A 24656-nucleotide genomic window follows, 5' to 3' on the forward strand; every position below is an offset into this window, starting at 1 on the left:
GCAATTTCCAAATGCCTGAATGTACCACATTCATCTGTACAAACAATAAAACGCAAGTATAAACACCATGGGACCACGCAGCCGTCATACCGCTCAGGAAGGAGTCGCGTTCTGTCTCCTAGAGATGAACGTACTTTGGTGCGAAAAGTGCAAATCAATCCCAGAACAACAGCAAAGGACACTGTGAAGATGCTGGAGGAAACAGGTACAAAAGTATCTATATCCAGAGTAAAACGAGTCCTATATCGACATAACCTGAAAGGCCGCTCAGCAAGGAATAAGCCACTGCTCCAAAACCACCATAAAAAGGTATTGGAGTGGCCATCACAAAGCCCTGACCTCAATCCTATAGAAAATTTGTGGGCAGAACTGAAAAAGTGTGCGCGAGCAAGGAGGCCTACAAGCCTGACTCAGTTACACCAGCCCTGTCAGGAGGAATGGGCCAAAATTCACCCAACTTATTGTTGGAAGCTTGTGGAAGGCTACCCAAAACATTTGACCCAAGTTAATCAATTTAAAGGCAATGCTACCAAATACTAATTGAGTGTATGTAAGCTTCTGACCCACTGGGAATGCGATAAAAGACATTTCACATTCTTAAAATAAAGTGGTGATCCTAACGGACCTAAGACAGGGGAATTTTTAAATTTTATTTTTTAAAACTGAGTTTAAATGTATTTGGCTAAGGTGTATGTAAACTTCCGACTTCAACTGTAGGTCAGGGTATCACTAAATTGAACACTAACATTTTGAAGCTGAGCCATTTGCTCATGCTCTGCTGTGCAGTACAGTTATATCTGACTAAGATCATAACATGGTGTAAGAAGTGAGTCAAAGTCATCAACCTAGCCAGAAGTTAACATCTTACAAAAATATGTGCATTAATGTAAATTCATTATTAGAGAGCTAAAAAGTCTCAATCCAAATGCTTGACTGAATATTATCTCCATGGTTACAAACTCCAGGTGTTCTTTGAAGGAACAGATAATTGACACAGGTACGTTACGAGAGCTCTCTGGAGACGCTGGACCCAGACACGCTGCAATCTCTCTGGGCTGGGTTAAACTTAAACCCCATTCATTTCTGGGCAGGTCTGTCATTATTACACAACTGTTGCTCAACCTCAACAGAGCTCACAGCACCTGAACCGGGCAAAGCTTAAAAGGGAATCACACAAGGGTTTCCCACCTAAATCAGTGGGGCACAAAAGGGCATGTGTGTGTTCATTCATGCCCTTCTGTTTGCAAAGGGAAACTCCCTTAGTCAGAGCAGCTATACTTTCACTTCCCTAATGATCATTTTCTGAGAGCAGGAGCCCAACCCAAACCGGAACTTTTCCTTTAAAAGAAAATATTTAATCTGATAAGAAATTAGACAGAATTCATTGAGTATTGGAGGAAAAGTAATTCAGCCTTCGTGCAAAACAAGAAACATGAGCCCTTTTGTGTCAAGGTGTTGACACTAACTTTTTCAACATTCCCAATTGTTGAAAAGCTTAGATAAAAGCTCTGTTCTCACAGATAACCGAAAAATGTTTTTTTTTTTTTTAAATGACAGTGGACTTAATATTCTCATGATGTTACGCCTGTGAAAATAGGCAGACATCTAAGGAGACACTGACGAGGAAGAGGCTGACAAAAATACCTGGAATACAGCACATTACTGAAAGAAAATATGACCTCAGACAAAACAATACCATACACGTAGTTGCATGTTTGAGTGCTTCTCGTTTCAGCCTAATCCTCTTAGTGGTGCTTCCTGTGACCAATAGAGGCAGTGCTCTGAGTCATGACTGGACTAGGGAGAAGGGCCCGTAGGCTAACACTTTAGGCTACATTTCTATAACTGTTAGTGCACTGTTACATTCATTTCAGGAGAGTTGATTAATAAGCAACAGTCATAAAACTAATCAAATGAACCATAAGAGCTCCCGAGTGGCGCAGCGGTCTAAGGCACTGCATCTCAGTGCAAGAGGCGCATCACAACCGGCCGTGATCAGGCGGTGCACAATTGGCCCAGCGTCGTCCAGGTTAGAGGAGCGTTTGGCCGGGGTAGGCCGTCATTGTAAAAAAAATAATTTGTTCTTAACTGACTTGCCTAGTTAAATTATACCTTTTATTTATACCTGGTGCGAACATGCACCCTTTGTCCTGATCTTGTCCACACTGTGCAAACATGTTTAGACAGGTGTAGACAATTTAAAAGAAAGTGACACATTGTGATCCGATCGTGAGGTAGTTAGAACTAAACAGAACAAGACAATAGTGTGTAAGGTGTGATATCCCTTGTAAACAGTTTCTATCCAACCAGTGAGGCCAGCAGGCTGGTCTTCTTTCATCGGTATATACTCTGTCATTTATTAACTTTGTATTGTCAATTTGATGTCTACTGTATTTAATGACATTGCAACTAAATTTCCCCACAATAAAGTCAGTAAAGTAAAGCCAGGCACACATGGTGTCTGGATATGAATCAAGTATAAACAGACCTGCACGGTCAAATAATTTAAATGATCATTATACCAGCTTCAAATCATTGACAATTAGCATCATTGACTTATGGCATCATTAATTGTTACCACAAAAATAAATAAATAATATTTTAAAAGAATCTGTCAAAAAATTTGCATATAGGGAGGCATCGAGAGCATCCTGATTGGTTGCATCACTGACTGGTACGGCAATTGCTCGGCCTCCGACTGCTAGGGACTACAGAGGTTAGTGCGTACGGCCCAGTACATCACTGGGGCTAAGCTGCCTGCCATCCAGGACCTCTACACCAGGCGGTGTCAGAGGAAGGCCCTAAAAATTGTCAAAGACCCCAGCCACCCCAGTCATAGACTGTTCTCTCTACTAAGGCATGGCAAGCTGTACCGGAGTGCCAAGTCTAGGACAAAAAGGCTTCTCAACAGTTTTTACCCCCAAGCCATAAGACTCCTGAACAGGTAGTCAAATGGCTACCTGGACTATTTGCATTGTGTGCCCCCCCAACCAACACCTCTTTTACACTGCTGCTACTCTCTGTTTATCATATATGCATAGTCACTTTAACTATACATTATTGTACATACTACCTCAATTGGCCCGACCAACCAGTGCTCCCGCACATTGGCTAACCGGGCTATCTGCATTGTGTCCCACCACCCGCCAACCCCTCCTTACGCTACTACTCCTCTTTGTTCATCATATATGCATAGTCACTTTAACCATATCTACATGTTCATACTACCTCAATCAGCCTGACTAACCGGTGTCTGTATGTAGCCTCGTTACTTTTATAGCCTCGCTACTGTTATTTTTCCACTGTCTTTTAACTGTTGTTTTATTTCTTCACTTACATATTGTTCACCTAATACCATTTTGCACTATTGGTTAGAGCCTGTAAGTCAGCATTTCACTGTAAGGTTGTTGTATTCGCCACAGTAACCTGTTGTATTCGGGGCACGTGACAAATAAACTTTGATTTGACCAGCTAAACCGGTCACAATGCAGACAGTGGACAAATAAGAGATTTTACATGTTGAATACTAAAAGGCATGAGAGGCCTGATTTAAACAGAACATTTGTAAGTAAACTGTCCAAATGTTTTAAAAAATTAATATAAAAAAAACAAAATACACAAGGTGGGAGTTTTTGAGTCTGTAAAATGTATTATGCGAGAAATGTTATGTGGTCCTCCCACTACGACTCGTTGTCTGGAAAGCGAGCAGGTTTATTGGGCTACAGATTAAATAAATTGTGAACTTCACAGGGTGGTGAATGGGAAAGGGGATATCTAGTCAGTTGTCCAACTGAAATGTGTCTTCCTCATTTAACCCAACCCCTCTGAATCAGAGAGGTGCGGGGGGCTGCCTTAAATCAACGTCCACATCATTGGCGCCCGGGGAGCAGTTGTTGTTGGGGGTTAACTGCCTTGCTCAAGGGCAGAATGACAGGTTTTCCTACATTGGCGGCTCACGGATTCAAAACAGCGACCTTTTGGTTGCTGGCCCAACGCTCTTAACCACCAGGCATCCTGCATCTCCAAGGTGATCAGCATGATGCCCCTTTCTAATAAATATCGACTTCTTATTCTGGTGACATGATCATGATACTTGGCTGCCATTTTGTCCATAATAATGTCATCATGTAGGCTATACCCACACTATCTGCCAGCTGTTGGCTAGAGCCCGACATGTGCCCAAGACCAGAGTGGGAACACTGGCAACATAACGCACTATTCTGTTGTGAGAAAACCATCAATAGAGTTGAAAATGCAATGGAAACCCATGTATATATATTGACTTATTGATATATATAAATATATATATATTTCAGTAGATTGGAATTTAATGCAAAATGTATTTTTATGTGCGCTACGTCATCATGCACAGGTATCAATTTGATGGAAACATCTCTGGTGGGGAATATTGTTGTTATGCAGATTTTTGAATATTCGCATGAAAGTCTGTTGCCAATTACATGGAAACCTAGCTAGAATGAAAGATTTTTTGTGGGAGGAAGATGCGATCATCTGTCCTGTAAAATAAATGTCACGAAAACATCTACGTTCATATTTTTGTCAATGACACATTACAGCACTAAAATATCAGACACGAGCACCAGAGTTCATTAAACAGCCATTTTCCATTCATATTTTGTCTGAAAATTAACCTTGTGGCTATAAAAGTGCATAGAGGGAGCACAACTGCAAGGGGGATAACTTAATTTATGCCCATCTCTTTGTTTGCTCAGGGTTGGGACACCGCTAACTCCGGGCCAGCCTTTTCAGCTGTTTCCCCATGTCATGGAGGAGCTCCCTTTGGGGGAACTCCTCCGCGTTTTTCAAACCGCAAATTTACACGGATCAGTCAACATTCCAAGCCATGGTACCCCAGTAAGGGAGGAATTCCATGATCTAATACTGTGTCCCAGACAAGAGTTGAGCGGTCCAGACATCGCCAGGCTTCTTGTCCAGCAGACCCAAGACTATTGCGACTGGCCTGGTTACGTCAGAGTTTTCCCCCTCGTTTGGTTTAGTTCTCTATCATTTCATTAAAAGATATGGCAGATGTTATGGTCTTCAAAGTAATTCTGGTAGAGAGGAAAGAGACCATACAGTAAGATTTTCCCAAACCCCACTGTCATTGTCAATCATTTCAAAGTATTTTTCTGTGCAAATTTATAAATAAAAAAATCAGAAAATGCTGCATATTTACACCATTTTCAAACAGAAAAGTTTTGCTAGGGATGTGTTTGATATACAGCTGCCAGTAATTATGATGCATCGCTGTTCAGTACAGGAATCAGGTGGCCATTGGACTGCTGAAGGCATCCCTGTATTTTATTGCAGTGCTGAACACATTAGCCAGAATTCTCTCTATGCTGTATTTGGGCAGGATTTTTTTTTTTTTAAAAGGTGTATTGAATTGAAATGGAACAATGCATTGTCAAAGGCCTCAAGCAAACAATGCTTTGCACTATGCCTCTCTATACCCGTACGTTCAGACTACTGTGCATGTTGATCACAGGACAATACTTTACTATACAGTTTGAACATGATTGATGCACAACATTTCTCATGAAGCTGGTTGAGAGAATGCCAAGACTGTGCAATGCTGTCATCAAGGCAAAGGGTGACTACTTTGAAGAATCTCAAATATAAAATATATTTTGATTTGTTTAACACTTTTTTGGTTACTACATGATTCCATGTGTGTTATTTCATAGTTTTGAAGTCTTCACTATTATTCTACAATGTAGAAAATAGTACAAATAAAGAAAAACCCCTTGAATGAGTAGGAGTGTCCAAACTTTTGACTGGTGCTGTATGTCACAGTGGAATCTGCTTTGACAATGTGCAATATTCACTCTCATATGGCAACAAAAAAAACACAGTTAGGTCATCTATCAATATGGACACAGATTTTAGTCTGGCGTTTCAAATCCAATGCACTCCATTCAGCATCATGTCGACAAAAGATCTATGAATCTGTACAAATAAAACTATCAATAGAAGCGGATAAAAGCAGCATAGGTCTGTCTATAACTGAGCTTTGCAAAAAACTGACCCAACACCTGTCAAATAGGACGTTCCCCCAAGACCCCCAAATTACTCCACATTTGCCAACAAATGGACACCGCCTCAAGCAGGAAACAAAACAATATGGATCAAAGCTGCGTAAGATTGTGTCAAAGCCAAGATATTTCCACTCCTTTTGTTAGCCATGAAAGTTCACCGTATTTAAACAATGATCTGACCTAGATATTGCAATTCTGAGAAATTGAACTCCCACGGCTGACAGTTAAAGAAAGCCATGGATAGAAACCACTTCTTTGCATCAATGATATGCATTTTGACTTGGAACTACAGTTTATCAGGTATGTAAGGAATTTAAAATAGGTTGCACCTGTCAAATCACAGGTCTGTGATATAAACGAGTCTTGATGGGCGGCTACTAAACTATTAAAGTTTTCAATACCTACATTGCAATGCCCCCCAAAAAATCTTTAACTTGATTAAAATCAATGCAATTAAATAATTAACAGAAGTTTAGCTAAAGTTTCACTAAATTGTGTGTCACGTGAGCCAAGAAGACAAAACTGGTTATGAAAGGAACAACAATTGTATCCAACTAAACTTACTCTAGTTACATTTAGTCAAGGCAAATCATTTATATATTCGAATAATGTACAAATGTGTTTCCATTGGACGTAATAGAATAGTTCAAATGTGAGTCATGAACTGAAAGTTCGTAGGCTCGTGGCCTTGAGTTACCGTCAGTCACTCAAACACCTGTAACGCTCACCTCGACTACCGACTTCAGAAACACCGGCTTGGAATAGATAACGTTACATAATAGCCATAACTTCCCGTTGGCCTACATTTGCTAATAAATTATTTCGTATTAAGAAATCAAAAGTAATGACAACTTACCTGGTGGAGAGTTGTCCGTTGGTTTCTCCTTTTTATCTTTCTTATTACCTGTACCCTTTTTATTTCCACCTCTCTCCCTTTCTTTCCCTTGTTTCTGGTCAGACATGTCTTATTCTGTGTAGTAAATCAATTCCGTGAATAAAACTAACGCCGAAGTATTTTCCAAAGTGTCGTCTGCCTGCAGCTCTCCTGTGAGTGTTACTCCAGTCAACTCTGGAATGGTTCGTATGCAAGAAAGTTTACATCTACATCTTGGTAACTTGGATGGGAGGAGCGTACACAGCCTACACGCTAAGTAACGCCTTATGATTTACAATGCGCGAGTACAATATAATTTCGGGAAGGAATTCATCTATTTTCCACTCCTACAATTGGTTACATAGTCTGAAGTACACCTGCCATGTGCCAGATGTAATGCATAACTTGTCATGTTGTTTCCTTTTCAAACGTTTGCTTTGTAAGTAGGTCTACCTCTGACAATTAAAACATGTTGGTCATCTGTATATGTTAGCAGAAGGCTATAATATTCAAAATGTATGATTGTGTAATATTGTTCAATTTTCTGACCAATAGTCTAACCTAAGAGCAAACTACAACTTTCCATTTCATTGGATATATGACAACCACTGACACTAGCATTATGGCTTATCACACCTCACACAGTGTAGTGTACATTATACAGACCACACTAGACACTAAACCTTCTAATCACATGATAGATAGTTCGCTGAACCACCTGCCCTACATTTCATCTCCCTTTGACCCACTACAGCCCTAGCAGCTGATAGACGTGAAGTAACCACTTCAAGTTAACAGACCAGACATTGAACTCTGATTGTCTACTCTACACAACTCAAAACCACTTTAGCCTACTGAGCTGAAGCTAACAAATCATTAGGTCCCAGATAAAGTTAGGCTAGTCATTATACCAGCGTACTGTTGTTCTATATATTGTTAAAAGTGTTTATATCCCAGCATCAGTAAGTAGAAAGGCCAGACAGTTAGACAATATCATGCCGGTTGCCATAACTCCAGTTTCCTGATCTTTTACCACAGGTTAAGGAATATATATAGTTGGATATCATTATGTGGGTTTTGGGTGGTCTACAGTGTTACCACTTTGGTCACATATGCTCCTAAATATTTTTCTGTGCTACCTGGAATTTTAATTTGGAAGCACCAGTGCCCCTAGAAGGAAAGGAAAGGGAGAGATTCTTCAGGAGATGAGTTTCAAAATTTACTAGGATTCATATAGGCCCAATGTAGCTACATCTACATTTTAAAAATCAGTTTTCTTGTGCTTTTTAACCCTATATTTTGTCATTGCTGGCAATTCTCATCATTAAACCCCCAAATGTTAGGCATTGTGCTCCTAAGTTTCTTTATGTTCTCCTACTTTTTTCAGCTTAGGAGCACATGTGCTCCATGTAAAAATCTTTATGTATTTTCCCACATTTGCGTCACATTTCCTATCGGGTCATAGGATGACGGTGGCTTTGACACCACATACTACCAATTCAGAAATGTTCCTCCAGTGTCCTCCTGCTTGGGGTTGCTGGAGCGTACTCAACCACATGTCTGTACAGAGAAAAACCCTACAGATCACACTTACATTATGATTGTGGTACTATCCTTAATACACTGCCATAGCTTGTATCAGTCCATATTCAATATGAATTGCTATCTTGAGATGGAACAGGATGAATATTGGCCAAATACAGTGCCTTCAGAAAGTATTCATACCCCTTGACTTATTCCACATTTTGTTATCTTACAGTCTGAATTCAAAATGTTTTTATGTCTCACCCATCTACACACAATACCCTATAATGACAAAGTGAAAACATGTTTTTAGAAATGTTTGCACATTTGATTGAAAATGAAATGCAGAAATATATTATTTATATAAGTATTAACACCCCTGGGTCATATACATGTTAGAATCACCTTTGGTAGCGATTACAGCTGTGAGTCTTTCTGGGTAAGCCTCTAAGAGCTTTCCACACCTGGACTGTACAATATTTGCACATTATTTTTATTTTTTATTATTCAAGCTCTGTCAAGTTGGTTGCTGATTATTTCTAGACAGCCATTTTCAAGTCTTGCCATAGATTTTCAAGCCGATTTAAGTCAAAACTGTAATTAGGCCACTCAGAAACATTCAATGTCATCTTGGTAACCAACTCCACTGTATCTTTGGCCTTGTGTTTTGGGTTATTGTCCTGCTGAAAGGTGAATTTTTTCTCCCAGTACCTGTTGGAAAGCAGACAGAATCGGGTTTTCCTCTAGGATTTTGCCTGTCCTTAGCTTTATTCCGTGTCTTTTTATCTTAAAAATCGCTTTAGTCCTTGCCGATGACAAGCATACCCGTAACATGATGCAGCCACCACCATGCTTCAAAATATGGAGAGTGGTACTCAGTGATGTGTTGTGTTGGATTTGCCCAAAATATAACACTTTGCATTCATGACACAAAGTTCATTGTTCATTTTCATTTTACTTTAGTGCCTTATTGCAAACAGGATGCATGTTTTGGAATATCTTTCACTCTGTCATTTAGGTTAGTATTCTGGAGTAACTACAATGTTGTTGATCCATCCTCAGTTTTCTCCTATCACAGCCATTAAACTCTGTAATTGTTTTAGTCACCATTGGCCATTGGCGGTTTCCTTCCTCTCCGGAAACTGAGTTAGGAAGGACACCTGTATCTTTGTAGTGACTGGGTGTATTGATAAATCATCTAAAGTGTAATTCATAACTTTACTATGCTCAAATGGATATTCAATGTCTGCTTTTTTATTTTTTACCATCTACCAATTGGTGGCCTTCTTTGCGAGGCATGGGAAAACCACCCTGGTCTTTGTGGTTGAATCTGTGTTTGAAATTCACTGCTCAACCTTACAGATAATTGTATGTGTGGGGTACACAGATGAGGTAGTCATTCAAAAATCATGTTAAACACTATTAATGCACACAGAGTCCATGAAACTTATTGTGTGACTTTTTTTTACTCCTGAACCTATTTAAGATTGCCATAACAAAGGTGTTGAATACTTATTGACACAAGACATTTCAGCTTTTAATTTTTAATTTTTTAAATATATTTTAATTTTTAATTAATTGGTAACAAATTAATTCCACTTTGACATTATGGGGTATTATGTGTAGGCTGTAACACAACAAAGTCAAGGGGTGTGAATACTTCCACTGTAGCAGAGTGTCATTCAAAATGGGATTATTTAAGTACGTTCTAAAATGTTAAAATGAACTGTGTTGTGCAAGTTGTTGAGTCATAATCCTACTGTATTTTGGCAGGAAGCATTGCAAGTACGGCAAGACAAGGCCTGTTGGAACAATAGTATAAAGATTTATAACTCGTACTTCTTTAGAAAATGTCCTTTATACAAAAATAACGTTTGGGAGCAGTAGTTCCTTACTTCTACTTGACCTGACATAAAGTCTCCAGACCAACCTTCTGTCATAACTGCTCATGAATATCCAAACAAGCTAGCACTGAAATCCAAACAACTGTAACACTGAATTACCACTTCAAGCATCTAGAATCTCAGTTACATCCTATTTGGAGGGAACACAATCACGGGCAACTGGTCATTCTATAGCCTCCCCTTACATGCTTTTGGTGCCGACAAGCAGGAGCATGTTGCTGAAAATGCTGCACAGGTCTTCTTTGATCTCTGCTCAGTTTCGCTCAGTGTGGGTGTTGGATGAATGGGTCTGTTTCAATAATAAATGTAGCACTCCCAGGTATGGCTTGGTCGTGTCAATATGGGATGGGAGATTATGCAGGAGAAGGTGAAGGGGATGATTCCTTTTTGAATCTAAACGTACCTCTTCAGTGAGTCAGAGGCAAGAAGGGAAAGAGGTACCTGGGTCGTGTTCAGCAGTGAGAAAACTGAAAGGAGGATGAGCTACCTGAGCATGTTCAATAAGAACACAGATTTGCATTTTTTGTTGCAAACTGTTTTGATACAGTGTGCCCTACTGAACATTACCCAGAGTCTAAGGAGTCACTTGGTTGTATGGGACTAGTGGACCACAGTGGAGGCCTTGTGGACAGCCGTGAGAGAACGAATTGCAAGCACCTCAGAGAGGAAGCGAGAGAGAGAGAGAGGGAGTAGAGGTGGTGAAGGGGAGAGGTGTAAGGGAGATGTGATGTGAATTACCTGCTGTAATTCAATTGATAACAAAAACACAAATCCAGGAGAGATTGTGTTGAACGTGACGTTTGAGATGGAAAACATTGGGTATGGGTAAATCAACGTATCAGCATTATTAGTAATAGTGTACTGTTGAGATCATCGACTTGGAAGATAAATTAAACCATTAATTTTATCAGCAGTTCTAAAAATGTTTTAATAAGCCTGTGGTCTTAATCCCTGTCATTGTTAGCATGGTTTTACTATAGCTGTAACATTGACATCTAATGAATTTTACCATGTCCATAAAAAAATGACATCTGAAAAAAGCAAGTATTTGTCAGGTATATTATGCTGATGTGGTCCTACGTTTGAACAATTAGACAGCTGTTTGTAGCTGACATTCAACTGTATACGTGTATGAAATAACGTAAATGCTAGTTGACGTACACTATATATACAAAAGTACGTGGACACCAGTGGAGGCTGCTGCGGGGAGGACGGCTCATAATAATGGCTGGAACGGAGTGAATGGAATGGTATCAAAAACATGGTTCCATTTACTCCATTCCAGCCATTATTATGAGCTGTCCTCCCCTCAGCAGCCTCCACTGGTGGACACCCCTTCAAATGAGTGGATTCGGCTATTTCAGCCACACCCGTTGCTGGCAGTTGTATAAAATTGAGCACAGAGCCATGCAATCTCCATAGACAAACATTGGCAGTAGAATAGCCTTACTGAAGAGCTCAGTGCCACCTTCATAGGATGCCACCTTTCCAACAAGTCAGTTCGGCAAATTTCTGCCCTGCTAAGAGCTGCTGTTCTTGTGAGTGCTGAAGCGTGTAGCGCGTAAAAAATTGTCTGTCCTCGGTTGCAACACTCTATTGTAAATACTAGTTAAAGCAGGGGGCGAAAGGTTGCTCAAAATCTGGCAAACTGAGCAGACAAAATACAGTGTGGTGTAGTTAACATAATTTAATTATTGCCTTTGAATAAACAGTCGCTTATGAACTCATAGTGAGCTTATTATCTATGCATGTCAAACGTTAAATCAAATCAAAGTTTATTTGTCACGTGCGCCGAATACAACAGGTGTAGACCTTACAGTGAAATGCTTACTTACAGGCTCTAACCAATAGTACAAAAAAATGTATTAGGTGAACAATAGGTAAGTAAAGAAATAAAAACAACAGTAAAAAGACAGTGAGAAATAACAGTAGCGAGGCTAAATACAGTAGCGAGGCTAAATACAGTAGCGAGGCTATAAAAGTAGCGAGGCCAAATACAGACACCGGTTAGTCAGGCTGATTGAGGTAGTATGTACATGTAGATATGGTTAAAGTGACTATGCATATATGATGAACAGAGAGTAGCAGTAGCATAAAAGAGGGGTTGGCGGGTGGTGGGTGGTGGGACACAATGCAGATAGCCCGGTTAGCCAATGTGCGGGAGCACTGGTTGGTCGGGGCAATTGAGGTAGAATGTACATGAATGAATGGTTAGAGTGACTGTGCATATATGATAAACAGAGAACAGCAGCAGCGTAAAAGAGGGGTTGGTTGGGGGGGGCACATAATGCAAATAGTCCGGGTAGCCATTTGATTACCTGTTCAGGAGTCTTATGGCTTGGGGGTAAAAACTGTTGAGAAGCCTTTTTGTCCTAAATGGTTCAATCATCATTCTTTTTATGTGGCATCAAATTCTGGAGGGAGTCCAGGCCTTGAGTCGTGAAGGACTGAGTGAGCTGTTCTTTTCTGTCATCTCCAAAACACGTTGATTGAACGAGCTGCGTACATGGTGGATCTTCCTCACCTACGACGGCTGTTTTGTCCAAACAGTTTATAGTGCTGAGGTCAAGGCACTTTAGTGGACCCCAAATTTCCAAAGTGCCTTTTCTCAGAAATGTTGCCTTTCCGTGTGTGTCGTCAGAGTAAACATGACGCCTACATGCAGAAAGCCAATCAAAACAAACGCTACAAATAAGTGTGCCTCAGATTTGATTGATGATTCATTCATTGAGCACAGCATGTGAGGGGTTGTGTCTTACTTCAGGACAGTGAATTAATGCCAACATGTTCCTAGACAGGAATGGCGATTCTGAAGCTATTCTTGAAAAGTCTTCTAAATTCAACCTACAGTAACTCTGTATAATGAAAAGCTCTGTTGCCATAACCACAGTAAATCTCTTGATTAGCTATTCTTACCTGAAAGGGTTAATCATACTGCATTTTTGTCTGCTCCTTTTTTCTTAGTTGCTAGGAGTGGCTTCTCTCTACTCACTTCTTGTAGCTTGTTTGAACATGAGCAGACAGGTTTCCATCAAAGTATTTCTCTTGATTTCTATCCTGGTTTCTTATGGATGCAGTCGGTGTCACTCCTCTGGGAAGTCATACACAGTCTTATACCACCACACCACATATCTCTACATATCTCCACGTGTTCAGTTCACGTGTCTCATTTGAATGTCCACACACTGCACACGCATCTTTGGTGTGTGGACATTCAGAGTTCAGAAGAGGTTAATAATGACATAAATAAATAGCCTGACTGGGGTTGCTTGGGCTTTGTTGATATGAGACTGTATACGGTCTATGCTCTTTATAGTGACGATAATGAGGGATGATCATTGTAATGGATTGCATTATCGCGGTTGAATCAGAAACCCATGTGGAGTGGACATACATTAGATAAACACATTTGGAAGATGCACTTTAGGTTGCAACTTGTTTTGGTTGCGACCATAGAAAGACCAACACGTTTTCAGTGTAACTTGGACTTGGATTCGGTAATTCGTCAGTGCTCTTTCGAACAACACGTGGGAGTTGAAAATCAATAGACTGACTTCACAGGTGTTGTAGTCTAAGTTTTTTACCGCCATAAAAGGCTCTGCCGGCCAAAAAGAACAGCACAAAGACTACTATTAAAGTATCTCATTGTAAATATTATGAGTGTGTGACGAGGCTAACATTAAACACGCCACTAATGCTTCAGTGTGTTATAACGTTTAGTTAAATGAAAAAGAGCGCACAGCTGAATCATCAAAGACTCCTACTCTTTTTTTGCCGGGATGATCCAGATGTCTCGCGATGATGTGTGTACTTCTTGTCATGAAGTGTTTTCTCGATGCCTGTTCCAGAGGGAAGTTTGTTAGGGTTTATTTAGTAAACACGGTATATCTCGAACAACAAAATATTCCACCACATAAAAGCCCTCGCTGCATATATCCAGCCTAGCATTTTTAATGCACAGTCGCAATGCATATATGTACATACGTGCATGTCCCTAGGCGTCCCGGCCGTAAATATGCCTCACGATTGCACAAATAACCCAAAGACATTCAAATATAGGTTTTCTGGGGTCCACTTGCAGCTCAGTAGACACAGTAGACACATAATGCAGTTTCAATACTGCATTATAAACATTCTCTGTCTCTCTAAAATCTCTTACATACAACAGAGCGTACTCACTGTAGTATATGATTCATATCTCATTCATAGCATAATTACATCTAAGTTACAATCTTGCTTGCTGGAGGATGACCAAATAGTGATGACCAATTTCATTTTTTTCTAAATTGACGTCAATTTGTTGACGTCAGTTTGTTTTTGCTTGGTTGGAGAGCATCTGTGTCAAGGGTTCCCATATTTCACAGATAATGAAGTAAACAGGGAAACAACAGTCGTGGCAGAGTCAGCGACTTCCATAGCTATTGAAGTGAATCATCTTGTTTATTAGTATTTTTATTACGTCTTCTCAGCTAATGTTAGGAATGTTACTTCATCGTTGCAGCATATCAAACACATTTCAATTCTCCGGCTGTTTAGTTCTCGAGCCACATACTGAAACTAGCCAGCATGTTTTGGATGCTCTCTGCAAGGATCCAAACCATGTTCACTATAAGTGTTTCTCATCCGTTTTATACCAGGGGAAAGCTATTGTCTCAGTATAGTTCTAGAGCACAGTTCTGTGGAAAACACTGGAAAACCGTGACAATATCACTGAATGGACTATCCTGGCTAAATAAAGATATATCCTGGCTAAATAAAGATATGGTGTTTGGAATATATTCTGCATATCATTTCTCTGAGTGGGTGTGAGAGTCTTAAAAAGAGAAGGATTGTCTCTGTGGGAACAGAATGCCCTCATACCTTAATTATTCAAATGCAACTCTTCATCTACTGTACAATATGTGATCTTGTCCCTAAAAAACGTAAAAGCACCGCTAGTTCATACTCTTCATCACCTTCAGTACTGTAATCTGTGCTAGCCTAGACAGCAGTACTGTAATATGTGCTAGCCTAGACAGCAGTACTGTAATATGTGCTAGCCTAGACAGCAGTACTGTAATATGTGCTAGCCTAGACAGCAGTACTGTAATATGTGCTAGCCTAGACAGGAGTACTGTACTCTGTGCTAGCCTAGACAGCAGTACTGTAATCTGTGCTAGCCTAGACAGCAGTACTGTAATCTGTGCTAGCCTAGACAGCAGTACTGTAATCGATGCTAGCCTAGATAGCAGTACTGTAATCTTTGCAGCGCTAGACGGCAGTACTGTAATCGGTTATAGCCGGCAGTTGTAAAAACATCTAGAACATGCACAACCTGATCAACAAATTCTAACAAATTTGTGGGATAATATTGTTTGAATTTACATGTTTTCTTTTCATCTGCTAATAAGGCTCATCATCCATAGCCTGGTCCCAAATCTGTTTGTGCTGTCTTGTCAAGTCCTAGGGTCATTGTCACGGCTAAAAACAAAACAGCACAAACAGATCTTGGTCCAGGGTACATCATTCCACAGTACTGGCTGTTTTCTGATTTAACACTTAGCAAGCATGCTGTTTTGTCAGGGTGTCATCTACCTGCAGAGCTTACAATCCCCTCTGACCACCATCTATTATGCTGTGGATCCGGTTCATTAAAACCTGTTAACTCTGACTGGGCCATCCTGAAGGAGAGATATACTGTATATATCTAGAGGTCGACCGATTATGATTTTTCAACGCTGATACCGATACCGATTATTGGAGGACCAATAAAGCCGATACCGATTAATCGGACGATTTTTATTTATTTATTTGTAATAATGACAATTACAACAATACTGAATGAACACTTATTTTAACTTAATATAATACATCAATAAAAATCAATTTAGCCTCAAATAAATAATGAAACATGTTCAATTTGGTTTAAATAATGCAAAAACAAAGTGCTGGAGAAGTAAAAGTGCAATTTGTGCCATGTAAAAAAGCTAACGTTTGAGTTCCTTGCTCAGAACATGAGAACATGTGAAAGTTGGTGGTTCCTTTTAACATGAGACTTTAATATTCCAAGGTAAGAGGTTTTAGGTTGTAGTTAATATAGTATTTATAGGACTATTTCTCTCTATACCATTTGTATTTCATATACTTAATACATAATTACACACAGAAATACAAGCCTTTGGTCATTAATATGGTCGAATCCGGAAACTATCATTTCGAAAACAAAACGTTTATTATTTCAGTGAAATACGGAACCGTTCGGTATTTTGTCTAACGGATGGCACCCCTAAGTCTAAATATTCTTGTTACATTGCACAACCTTCAATGTTATGTCATAATTACGTAAAATTCTGGCAAATTAGTTCGCAATGAGCCAGGCTGCCCAAACTGTTGCATAGACACTGACTCTGCGTGCAATGAACGCAAGAGAAATGACACAATTTCACAATTTTTTATTGATTTTAAGAAAGGCATTGGTGTTTATGGTTAGGTACAGTCATCCAACGATTGTGCTTTTTTCGCAAATGTGCTTTTGTTAAATCATCCCCCAGCGTTGCATCGATTATATGCAACGCAAGACACACTAGATAAACAAGTAATATCATCAATCATGTGTAGTTATAACTAGTGATTATGATTGATTGATTGTTTTTTACAAGATAAGTTTAATGCTAGCTAGCAACTTACCTTGGCTTCTACTGCATTCGCGTAACAGGCAGGCTCCTCGTGGAGTGCAATGAGAGGCAGGTGGTTAGAGCGTTGGACTAGTTAACTGTAAGGTTGCAAGATTGGATCCCCCAAGCTGACAAGGTGAAAATCTGTCGTTCTGCCCCTGAACAAGGAAGTTAACCCACCGTTCCTAGGCCGTCATTGAAAATAAGAATGTGTTCTTAACTGACTTGCCTAGTTAAATAAAGGTATAAACATATTTTTTTTTAAATCGGCAAAATCGGAGCCCAAAAATACCGATTTACGATTGTTATAAAAACTTGAAATCGGCCCTAATTAATCGGCCATTCCGATTAATCGGTCAACCTCTAATATCTACACACCATCAGTTCACTTTAAAATTACAGTTATAATGTTCACATATATTATAAAACTCTATTCTAAAAATGTTTTGGGATAGTTTTTTTTTACACAACCAATGGGAAAACAAGACAACTGAAACACAAAGTTATAAGATAGAAATAGTTCAAGTGGATTAAACCAAAGTTCAATATATTAATCACTCTTAAGCTCTCTACTTTAAATAATGAATGTGGAATTTCAATAAGGAGGCCCTGATGGGCTTCACCAACAGGACAAGTCTCTGCTTTAGTGCAGAGACTTGTCAGAATGCATCCTGATGTATCCTGATTCAATTTGACAACTGCATATCCTGCATATACTGCAGTCCTTCACTTCCTCTGAGAGTGCAATAGAAGTGGCCACAGATACCCTCTCTACGGATCTGAAATATGTTAATTAGGCTTGGATGGTTTTCAGACTGTCATACCTTCCTATCGACATTGTGCCATCCCAGGATATTTGGTAATACCGGCACTGAGCACAATGGGAGCTATTTTCAAACCCCACTGAGCCTCTCTCAAACCAAATCAAATCAAAGTTTATTTGTCACGTTCGCCGAATACAACAGGTGTAGTAGACCTTACAATGAAATGCTTACTTACAGGCCCTAACCAACAGTGCAATTTTTAAGTAAAAAAATTGGTATTAGGTGAACAATAGATAAGTAAAGAAATAAAAACAACAGTAAAAAGACAGTTAAAATGTAAATGCAAATAGTCCAGGTAGCCATTTGATTACCTGTTCAGGAGTCTTATGGCTTGGGGGTAAAAGCTGTTGAGAAGCCTTTCTGGTCCTAGACGTGGCGCTCCGGTACCGCTTGCTGTGCAGTAGCAGAGAGAACAATCTATGACTGGGGTGGTTGGGGTCTTTGACAATTTTTAGGGCCATCCTCTGACACCGCCTGGTGTAGATGTCCTGGATGGCAGGCAGTTTGGCCCCGGTGATGTACTGGGCCGTACGCACTACCCTCTATAGTGCCTTGCGGTAGGAGGCCGAGCAGTTGCCGTACCAGGCGGTAATGCAACGCTCTTGATGTTGCAGCTGCAGAACCTTTTGAGGATCTGAGGACCCATGCCAAATCTTTTTAGTTTCCTGAAGGGGAATAGGTTTTGTTGTGCCCTCTTCACGACTGTCTTGGTGTGTTTGGACCATTCTAGTTTGTTGATGTGGACGTCAAGGAACTTGAAGCTCTCAACCTGCTCCACTGCAGCCCCATCGATGAGAATGGGGGCGTGCTCGGTCCTCCTTTTCCTGTAGTCCACAATCATCTCCTTTGTCTTGATTACGTTGAAGGATAGGTTGTTATTCTGGCACCACCTGGCCAGGTCTCTGACCTCCTCCCTATAGGCTGTCTCGTCATTGTCGGTGATCAGGCCTACCACTGTTGTGTCGTCTGAAAACTTAATGATGGTGTTGGAGTCGTGCCTGGCCACGCAGTCATGGGTGAACAGGGAGTACAGGAGGGGACTGAGCACAAACCCCTGAGGGGCTCCTGTGTTGAGGATCAGCATGGCGGATGTGTTGCTACTTACCCTCACCACCTGGGGCCGGCCCGTCAGGAAGTCCAGGATCCAGTTGCAGAGGGAGGTGTTTAGTCCCAGGGTCCTTAGCGATCAGCTTTTAGGGCACTATGGTGTTGAACGCTGAGCTGTAGTCAATGAATAGCAATCTCACATAGGTGTTCCTTTTGTCCAGGTGGGAAAGGGCCATGTGGAGTGCAATAGAGATTGCACCATCTGTGGATCTGTTTTGGCGGTATGCAAATTGGAGTGGGTCTAAGGTTTCCTGGATAATGGTGTTAATGTGAGCCATTACCAGCCTTTAAAAGCACTTCATGGCTACGGATGTGAGTGCTACTTTTTGAGATGAAAGTTAGCAATGCTAACAAATATATGTAAAATCCCATAGCGAATGCTAGCTAAATGCTAATGAGCGCTTGTAAACATTATATACAGTCTCTGACATAAACTATTTGCAGGACATTCCAGCCCATAAAGGGATTTTTACAAAGTCCACGTTTCAGTTAAAAATAAAAACTATATAGTGTCCAGTTTAATTTCCATTCTCCTCAGAATAATCATTTTATCCCATCATGATAGAGACAGTCAATGGCAACACTCTCTCACAAGTTCTTACCAAGGTCCCATTTTCTAAACATTAAGGAAATAAATTTGGCAGCTCTCAAGACAAAGTCCTCAAGATAAAAAAAAAAAATCCACCCTACAATACATTGTGTGGGTACATTTGTAAGCATTCCAGCTGTTTTGACAAAGCCTCTTAGCTGAATCTATGCAGTGCCATCATCCTTCAGTCCTCAGGCAGTAAGATGCAATGGGTACACGTGAGCGGACATGTTACTACAGCTGCCCTTTGCTGCTTTGTTCATTTGATTAGCTTAACTATAAACTTGGAGTTGCTTGTCCCATTCCTTAGTTTTTATGTGGTATTTGTGTTTCATTTTGTTATGTTGCATAACACACGGAGGGGTATTTGTATTTTTGTATTTAATAAGGATCCCCATTAGCAGTTATATACAATTACAAATATTATATTTCATAACACTTTTCACAACACATTAAATGTGTGCCCTCAGGCCACTACTCTACTATCACATATCTACAATGAGTACATGTGTGTAGAGTACATGTGCGTGTGTTATCATGTGTATGCAGGTGTCTGTGCCTGTGTGTGTGTCTCTTCACAGTCCCCGTTGTTCCATAAGCTGTATTTTTATCTGTTTTTTAAATCCAATTCTAATGCTTGTGTCAGTTAGTTGATGTTGAATGGAGTTCCACGTAGTCATGGCTCTATGTAGTACTGTGGAATAGAGTTCCACGTAGTCATGGCTCTATGTAGTACTGTGGAATAGAGTTCCACGTAGTCATGGCTCTATGTAGTACTGTGGAATAGAGTTCCACGTAGTCATGGCTCTATGTAGTACTGTGGAATAGAGTTCCACGTAGTCATGGCTCTATGTAGTACTGTGGAATAGAGTTCCACGTAGTCATGGCTCTATGTAGTACTGTGGAATAGAGTTCCACGTAGTCATGGCTCTATGTAGTACTGTGGAATAGATTTCCACGTAGTCATGGCTCTATGTAGTACTGTGCGCCTCCCATAGTCTGTTCTGAACTTGGGGATTGTGAAGAGAACACTGGTGACATGTATTGTTGGGTATGAATGTGTGTCTAAGCTATGTGCTAGTTGTTTAAACAGACAGCTCAATGCATTCAGCATGTCAATACAAACAAGTAGTGATGAAGTCCATCTTTACTCTACTTTGAGCCATGAGAGATTTACATGCATATTATTAATGTTAGCACTCTGAGTGCATTGATCGTGTTGTTATCAAATCAAATTGTATTTGTCACATACACATATTTAGCAGATGTTACTGTGGGTGTAGCAAAATGCTTGTGTTCCTAGCCCTAACAGTGCAGTAATATCTAACAATACACAACAATACACACAGATCTAAAAGTAAAACAATGGAATTAAGAAATATATAAATATTAGGGCAAGCAATGTCGGAGTGGCATAGACTAAAATACAGACGAATCGAATACAGTATATACACTTATGAGTTGAAGAAGACAGGCTAGCACTTTATTATGGACAGACATCTCCCCATCTTAGCTACTGTTGCATCAACATGATGAGTGACAATCTGTCCTCTGAATCAAGTCTTACTGAAATACCCCCCCCCCCCCTAATTTCTTACTGAAATTAGTCTTACTGAAAATAGTCTTACTGAAATAAGTCTTACTGAAATGAGTCTTACTTACTGAAATGAGTATTATTGAAATAAGTCTTACTGAAATTAGTCTTACCGAAATTAGTCTTATTGAAATGAGTCTTACTGAAATAGGTCTTACTGAAATTAGTATTATTGAAATAAGTCTTACTGAAATTAGTCTTACTTAAAATAGTCTTACTGAAATTAGTATTATTGAAATAGTCTTACTGAAATTACAGTACACTACAGTCCACTACAGTCACTGAGGTCAGTATGAAATGCTCTGTTTTTGTTTTTGAGGTAGAGGGGGCCATCTAAAATATTTATTCACTTTTCTTGCTCCACTAGTTTATGGTTCACTGCATCTGAACTGAGCTTGACAACCAACTGCAGCATCACCTACTGGTATAATGATACTCCAGGATAGTATTTGATTTATAGAGTATTCTGGTCCAAATAATAAGATAGAGTTGTGTAAATGTAAAGACTATACCAAACAAATAGCTAGTAAAATGTCATGAATCGTGACAATGATGATTTGTGTCTTAGCTGGTAAATCAAGCCTCAATTACACAATTGCATACTCAATTAACTACACTGGCCACAATTTACACAGGCAGCAGCACCCCCCCCCCCCCCCCCCCCCCACATAAAATGGCATTTCAAATACTCTGGCAAGAACCTACTGTCTATTTACATTTAGACTGTAGTAATTTAGCAGATGCTCTTATCCAGAGCGACAGACAATAAGTGAGTTCAAACAAGGAGTATTAAACAACCACATAGGAGCGTCGTAAGTAAACAGCAGTGAGTCAAATGTCAGTAGTGACATTTCTTTTTTGAAATAGTGCTGTAGTGGACTAACAGGTTTCCCTTTTTACCTATGTAACTAAACAACAGTAACGTATTAACATGTAGTTACATAGTAACTGCTCTGGAATGTTTCTTCAGTGTGTGTGTAAGCGGACAACCACAAATAAAGGTATTTCAGATGGAGCTGATAACGGTACAAGTGATCCCAAACCCCCTCCCCACCTGTATCACACACAGCCCCCTGAGGAACGAGAGACTTCTCATGAAACACTACATCTTCTAACATAAATATTACAGCTGATTGAACAGATTGCAGTCCACCACCTGTATATTCTCAGAGTGGGCTGGCGAACTGTGTGTCACTGAGCCGAGTGGAGGCGGACTAGTGACTTACAACAGGATACGTCCTCCAAATAAACCCACTCACCCTGTAGGCCATTTGTTGCTAAACATTACTGACTCAGTGGATTAAGGGGAAACATGACGGGTTGACCAATATGTTCATTCAATATCTAGAGCTTTCTGTTTTCTGTATTTGTTGCCGTTGACTAGTCAATAGGTTTTGTTTGAATAAATAAACATACCGGTAGATAACACTGATATTTTAAGGGGCCTTCTGAGTGGCACTGCGTCACTACAGGCCTGGGTTCAATCCCAGGATGTGTTGCAGCTGGCCACAACTGGGAGACCACTGAGGCCCAGCACCATCCAGGTTAGGGGAGCTTTTTAAATTGATTTTATCTTTATTTAACTAGGCAAGTCAGTTAAGAACAAATTATTTTCAATAACAGCCTAGGAACAGTGGGCTAACTACCTTGTTCAGGGGCAGAACGACAGATTTAGACTTTGTCAGCTCAGGGATTCGATCTTGCAACCTTTTGGCTACTAGTCCAACGCTCTAACCACTAGGCTGCCATGCCGCCCCTAGTGTTTGGCCGGCCGGGTTGTCCTTGTCCCATCTCGCTCTAGCAACTCCTGTGGCGGGTTCGTGTTTCGGAGGTCATACGGCTCTCGACCTTGGCCTCTCCTGAGTCCATATGGGAGTTGCAGCGATGGGACAAGACTGTAACTATCAATTGGATATCACGAAATTGGGGAGAAAAAGGGGTAAAATAAAGAACAGATACTTTTTAAATCTGACATTTCATTACAAACATGAACAAATGGGTCTCAGAACATGTTCTTACAGACTATAGCGATACTACTAGCAATTGCGACAAAGGGCAGATACAGATACTTTTTTTTCCAAACAATATTATCACTGTTTCCTTAGGGAATTTTTACAGGGGTGTGGTATTGTACATCATACAACTATTTGTGGATTTGCCTGAAAACATGACTCCATTATCCGTGGTGACAGGTTTAAAGAAGGCCATTAGATAGGCGGCCCCAGTTTGTGGGTGAGACGAAAGATTAGAGATATTCAGAGGCTACAGTATATCTCTTTCCAAAGTTTTCTTTGGATTTAAAATAGTTCTTCACAATATAATCTTCGCTTAAATGTCACACTCTCATCCATAAATGTCACACACTTCAATGACTAGTTTTCATAGTTTAGTGACATCATACAACTTTTATTTACTTTCTTGAAATGGAAGCGGTATTGTTCATCGGTTAATGTAGTTTGAGAAATCCAAACATGAGGTCTAACTCCTGCGATCAACATATTTAACCCTGTCCACAGTCTGTACCAGATCTGGAAGTAAACTGTAAAGCAACAAAAGGCATCCTGCCGTCTTGGACTGTGGACTGGCAGAATTTGTGAACGTTCCAAATATTTCAAGTTTGAATCATTTATAAGCCTAGATTTTAGATAGGGCCTTAAAAAATGAGGCCATTGGTAGAATATGCAATATCCACAGACAGTATATTACAATATTTTAATATCTTCCAACTATAAATCTCTCAGAGGATGGTAAAACATTTTGGATGTGTATTTTGGGTCAAGGTGTTCAGAGACCATGCTGGGTCAGAGATGAGGAGGAGAGAAGGATAGAGAGAGGAGGAGAAGAGTAGAGAAGGAGGAGAAGCGGAGAGGAGGAGAAGAGGAGAGAAGGATAAATCACTCCCTGTCCAATCCATTTGCCAAAATAGTTCACCGCACCACCATTAATTATTGAGTAATCAAATGCAGCCATCAGATCAGTTCACTTAAACCACTGACCCTCGCCTTCTCTGTAACACAGCTGGAGCGTTAAGTAATTTAGGATGCCTCCAAAATGGCACCCATATCCCCTACATTATAAAGTGCACTACTTTTGATCAGGGCTCTGGTCAAAAGTAGTGCACTATATAGAGAATAGGGTGCCATTTTGGAGTCTCTCTCTCATCAGACTGCCTCCAGATGGAGTCATCAGCACACAGCACCCTCTACTGTGAGACAGACACCACCAGGGGATGAAGCTATTTCTATGGGAATGAATCTGTTTGTAATAGTAACCGAACTACACCATGTTATCAGTCAAGCACCATTTAAAAAAGTTACCCATATGTGTTCAAATCTGTTCCTATTGTACCAGCTAGCTCTTACTTGAATAATAGTGCATGGTAATGAAGTTATACACTGTATACAAAACATTAAGAACACCTGCTCTTTCCATGATGGGCAAATGGCGTTCGGCCTGTGGACCCAATCCCTGGGAGATTTATTTTCAAAATATGAGGTTTAACATGTTTTATGCTGTCTTCATAAGGTT

General features: G+C 40.1%; 1 protein-coding gene across 3 annotated transcripts in view; it reads right to left on the reverse strand.

Moving 5' to 3' along the window:
- The window catches only part of LOC139408330 (neuregulin 1), a 150656-nt gene that overhangs the window by 61112 nt on the left and 64888 nt on the right, over nt 1-24656 (reverse strand). The window contains exon 1 of one of the 3 annotated variants that reach the window (XM_071152085.1): nt 6916-7117. The exons of the other annotated variants lie outside the window; for them this stretch is intronic. Within the exon in view, the coding sequence (XP_071008186.1) occupies nt 6916-7021 (106 nt within the window). The 5' untranslated portion in view covers nt 7022-7117. Of the gene's footprint in view, nt 1-6915; nt 7118-24656 lie in introns of those variants that run through there. 3 annotated transcript variants of the gene reach the window in all.

The sequence above is a fragment of the Oncorhynchus clarkii genome, chromosome 5 (assembly GCF_045791955.1).
Source record: "Oncorhynchus clarkii lewisi isolate Uvic-CL-2024 chromosome 5, UVic_Ocla_1.0, whole genome shotgun sequence".
Classification (NCBI taxonomy): Eukaryota; Metazoa; Chordata; class Actinopteri; order Salmoniformes; family Salmonidae; genus Oncorhynchus; species Oncorhynchus clarkii.